Source organism: Myzus persicae, unplaced genomic scaffold (assembly GCF_001856785.1).
Source record: "Myzus persicae strain clone G006 unplaced genomic scaffold, MPER_G0061.0, whole genome shotgun sequence".
Taxonomy (NCBI): domain Eukaryota; kingdom Metazoa; phylum Arthropoda; class Insecta; order Hemiptera; family Aphididae; genus Myzus; species Myzus persicae.
Window position 1 is genome coordinate 1 of NW_019101763.1, and position 5,465 is coordinate 5,465.

Genomic DNA, 5,465 nt, shown 5'->3' on the forward strand with positions numbered 1-5,465 from the left:
GCAATAAAGGCATCGGTGGACAGGTCAGATACGACCTCGAGGTGTACCGCCTTGACTACGAAGCATACAAAGACCGCCACATATACTTTGTACTGACGAGCCTTCCGGAGGCGATGCTCCTTCATCAACAATGGTCCCGCAAAATCAATCCCTACACGGGAAAAAGGGCGACATTCAGTTACTCGGGATCGTGGCAAATCGGCCATGACCGGTTGAGGATTGATGGCTGACAATCTCACGCAACGGGTACAGTGACTTATGACGGTACGGATCAAAGTGCCCAGCGACATAATCCAATATTGACGTCCCAGAAGAGCTGTCATAACTCGTGGGCCACTATGGCCGGTAAGGTCATGCCAATGACGTACTAATAGAATTGATAAATGAGACGACTTCGCCAACAGGACGGGATGTCGTTGTTCCATTGATAATTCAGCATTGGAAAGTCGACCACCGACCCGGATTATACCATTCTCGTCAAGGAAAGGTCGGAGTCGGGCCACATGCCGAGTCGATATTGGTTTCGAACAACTTAATTCACCGTGAAGTCTGCTGAAGAAGGACTGTTGGGAGAATCGGACTACTGACAGTAACGCCGAATCGAGCTCACCGCGCGTGAGATAACACTCAAAGACTTGCGGGCGGCGACGACAGAGGGAGATGAAACGTCGGACATGGGCGACGACACGAATCATGTGCACATACGACGAGAAACGGGAGTACCATTCCGGTTCGGTCTCGACTAGTAAGACCACGGGGTTCTCCATCTTGGCCTCAGGGAGCTGATCTGGCTCGATAAAAGGAACACGGACGACCCATTCAGCGGTTGGTGAATTGAGAAACGTTGGGCCGCTCCAAAACAATACGTTGTCCACTAGTTCAGCGGGTGACAATCCTCTTGAAGCACAATCAGCCGGATTATTTTCTGAGGGTACGTGGTGCCACTGACAATCCGGCAATAGCGATTGTATTTGATGGATCCTATTGGACACAAAAATCTTGAACATCGCATGGCGTACGGCCAACCAATTAAGTACGATTGTGGAGTCAGACCAAGCGTGAGTTTCAACAACTTCCACCTCCGCGTTTAATGTCCCCTTGATGCGAGACATCCACTTCGCTAGCAGGACTGCGCCGCATAGCTCCAATCGCGGGATCGTTGACGCAGCCATCGGGGCTAGTTTGGTCTTGGAACCCAATAAGGACACGAAAGGGGTACCAGACGAATTTTCAGAGCGGATATAAACGACAGCTGCGTATCCACGCTCGGACGCGTCGCAGAAACCACATAGTATCACACGAATACCCGAGCGCGTGTTAACAAAGCGTGGAATACATATCTTTTGTAATTCTGGCAATTCGGACACGAATTGGTGCCAAACTTCATTGACGGAAATTGGCAGTGGTTCGTCCCAGGAGACATTAGCCTTCCACACCAATTTCATTAGATGTTTCGCAAAGAAAACAACAGGTGATAAAAGTCCTAAAGGATCAAATATCCGGGCTATCAAAGATAACATTCCTCTTTTTGTGGCCACCATCTTCTCGTTCTGGAATCCATAACCAAACGAATCATCACGTGGATTCCAACGGAGACCTAATACTTTTACCCCATCGCCTTCATCAAATGGCAACGCGCCGTTGACTTTGTCTTCCGGAGGCACGTGATTCAGAACAGATTGAGTATTGCTGGACCACTTCTTAAGTTCCAATCCAGCTCGGCCGAGAACAGTGATCAGCGCAGACTGCAATTCTACAGCGGCATCTTCAGAATCGGCACCGACGCATATGTCGTCTACATATGTGTGAAACAATAATGCCTTACGGACGGAAGGAAAGTCAGCACAGTCGGAATTAGCAATTTGTTGTAATACACGAATGGCGAGGTACGGTGCGCAATTTACACCATATGTGACCGTGTTAAGTTGATATTCTTGCAGCTGATCGTGTGGCGACGCACGCCAAAGAATGTGTTGGTATCTACGTTGTTCCGGGGCAATTAAAATTTGTCGGTACATTTTGCAAATGTCTGTTGTGAAGACATACCTCAACAAACGGAACAGAAGCAACACGTCCACGACGTCACGTTGCAACTTTGGACCAGGTAATAGACAGTTGTTTAATGACGTACCATTAAAAGATCGGGCGGACGCATCAAACACAACCCGAATTTTCGGATCCGTTTCTGACGGTCGGTACACAGCATGATGTGGTATAAAGTACGCTCCGGGACTAGAAGCGAGCGACATGTGCCCTAATAAGCTGTACTCTGACATGAATTGAGTGTATAGTTCATGGAGTCTTTGGTCAGCAGACAGCTTTCTCTCTAAATACTCAAACCGCTTGAGCGCAACCGTACGGGAACCACGGAAAACCTCGTCATCCACGGGTTGACGAAAGGGGAGAGGAACTGTAAAACGGCCGGAACTGGAACGAATGCACCCCGCACGAAACATTGATTCACATTGACCTTCCTCGGTGAATATTTCGGGTGCTACCTCAGGCTCTTCAACCTTCCAAAATTTTTCAAGTAATGATTCCACAGAAATGCAGTTCAACATCGATGTAGGGCATAAGTGTGGTGATTTCGAAGTATTATAAGGGACGGGTCCAATAATTATCCACCCGAAGACGGAACCAAACGCGACTGGCCACGCCTCCCCGACGGACACACGTTTGCCATCCAAGACCTGGGCAAATATGTCTGCACCCAACAACAAGTCAATGTCACCAGGAATTGTAAAGGAAGGGTCAGCTAACGCTAAATGTCGGTACTTTTCAAACACAGCGCGAGACAACGGTTGTCGTGGCATACTTGCTGTGATCGTCGAGAACACCCACGCTTTTACAGGGAACACCGGTTCCTCAGAATACCGAGGCTGTACATTACATTCCACAATACCAAGAGTATTAGGAACTGACGCACCGGACAACCCTGTTACCGGTGCCGTCCAACTTGATACACGCAACCCAAGACGAGTCGTGCATGATGACGTAATAGCACTCATTTGAGACGCAGAGTCAATTAAAGCACGAACAGTATGTAGGGTACCTCCATGGTCACGAACCTGAACGAGTGCCGTACCCAGCAATACAGAATGAGAGTCGAGCTGTCCAACACAAGAAGTCGGCGCTGACGCTGTCTGATCAGCAACCGGAACGATGTCTTCCTTCGTGGTGGTTGCGGCGACTTCATCTGTATGGATCAATGTGTGGTGTTTGCGTGAGCACTGAGAACATACTATTGATGATTTACACTTAGGAGCCCAATGACCCTCCGCCAAGCATCGAAAGCATACCTTGTGCTCTCGGGCCCATTTCGACCGGGCATCTTTGGAAAACCTTTTAAATTTGTTACACAACGGTAACGCATGTTGGCCCTTACCGCAACACGTGCATTGGGGCTTTGATGACGGCGGTGGTGCAGCATTAACAAAAGATGACTGCGGGGGTTTCTCCGATTTCCGGAGAGTCCATTTGTCTTGGCGCGGATGGCCCGAAGAACGCGACGACGATTTGACCGGTTTTGGAACTTGAAGGTCCTGGACTCGTTCGAGGATAGACACACGTGACTTGACGAATGCGAAAAGTTCATGAACAGTAGGGAAATCAGACGTCACCTGAGCTTCGAACAACGTCCTGCATGAAGTTGGTAGGCAGCGCGAGGCTAACGAAAACAATATGAAGTCACCAAGGTTTGGTATGGCCAATGATTCAAGCACGGATACGCTCTCACAAAAGGCGAGCATAAAACGGTTAAGTTCTGACAGGGATTCGGAAGTAGATGGTGGTGTGGTCAATAACAATTCAACCACTGATCCAGCAAGCAAACGGGGTTTATCAAAACGAGATTCCAGACTAGACCAAATTAATTTATAAGTGTGGCCTGACGGCGGTATACTCCGAATTGCGTCTGCTGCACCTCCCTTCAAGCAACCTAACAGATGATGCAGCTTGTCGATGTTGGGGAGGGTCGTACTATCGACCATATCCAAAAACGTGTCACGAAAAGAAGGCCACTGAAAAATGTCACCGTCAAAACTCGGGAGTGGAATTTCAGGCAAGCGCGTACGCGCGACCGGACCTGACTTGTTTGCAATTGGTGGAACGTCCAAAACGCTGGCATGATGTTTTTCTGAGCTCGTACCACCTGGGTCTAATGATGCATGGGACCCACTGCGCACAGATATGTTACTATAACATTGCTCAGACTCACGATATCGCTTCGCAACAGATCGGCAAAACGTGACTATCTCACGCATCTCGGTACCTAATTCTACCTTGTACTCAGATGAGCGATCGAGAGCGAATAAATGTTCAAGTACTGCCTCATCCTCCACTTCAAACTTCGACCACAGGCTGTCCAAGTCCTCAACTGCCTCTAATAAATGCGGCGACACTTCAGGATCCTTCATACTCCGCTCTGCAAGAGTCATGATTGAGCGCAAACGGTTCATAGTCACATTACGTTTCATGACATCTCGCTCCATCAAGCGTTGTATGCGGTTCACCTCGGAGTCACTCATCGTGACAAATAGTCAAGTCACAGCAATGTGCGGATAATAACGGATGAACGACAATAATACAAGTAAAATAGTAACAATTAATTGAAGCAAATGCTTATCAAGATATTAGAAAATGTAATAACGCGCTACCGCCAATAATTTGTACAGTTACCAACAACTATACGGTCCTGTAATAAATTATAATAACGAGCAATCTACGAGGACAAATAAAAGCTTGAACTATATAAATTTAATTTAATAATTAAATAAATTAATATTAAGCAAAAATAATTCAATGTGCAATTATGACCAACACGGTGGCGCAAAATAATAAATCAAATAAATAATAATTAACAAAAGTTTGTAATAATCAAGTGCAGTAATGCGACTTACATTGATTACATAAATGTAAAACACCGATAGGATTATACGAACTGTAATAGGAATAGTACCTACACAATTGAATATCGGATGAAAAGGAGTTCCCGTTACAAACTAATTGTACTACAATGCTACCCACAAACTAAGTACTGTTTTACGGCTACTTTGCCAAAAGACCTAGTAACCACGCTCTGCTACCAAAATGTTCGCCGATGGAGCTCTTAATGCACAGTTAGCCCCAAAGACTCGTACTTACAAGTAGGATGGTAATACTATAAATAAAAGGAACTCAAATTTTGATGGTATAATAATGATGATATAATAATACGTATTAAATAATTCATAAAAATTGGGGTGGACGTCTCCACAGTAAAATTAATAATAATAAACGCCGGCAAACACAGGGCTTGCGTACGTATACAAATAACAAATTACAATGAATTATAACAAGACCGTAACTAGGTCACGGGGACACGTAAATTAAACAATAATAATAACAGATATTGATGATACGACCGTGATATGCGTGAAGATACTGATTAGTTGATAACTCAATTCCACCAACCAGTCGACCAGTAG

The 5,465-nt window shown here is 45.9% G+C and overlaps 1 protein-coding gene across 1 annotated transcript; it reads right to left on the minus strand.

Annotated features, from left to right (window-relative positions):
• Nucleotides 1-86: 86 nt before the first annotated feature.
• Nucleotides 87-4,526, minus strand: LOC111030347 (the record flags this gene model as incomplete). Its single annotated transcript, XM_022309785.1, has 1 exon — nucleotides 87-4,526. A coding segment is annotated over exon 1 (4,440 nt), but the record flags the coding sequence as incomplete, so codon positions are not given.
• Between the last annotated feature and the right edge of the window lie 939 nt (nucleotides 4,527-5,465).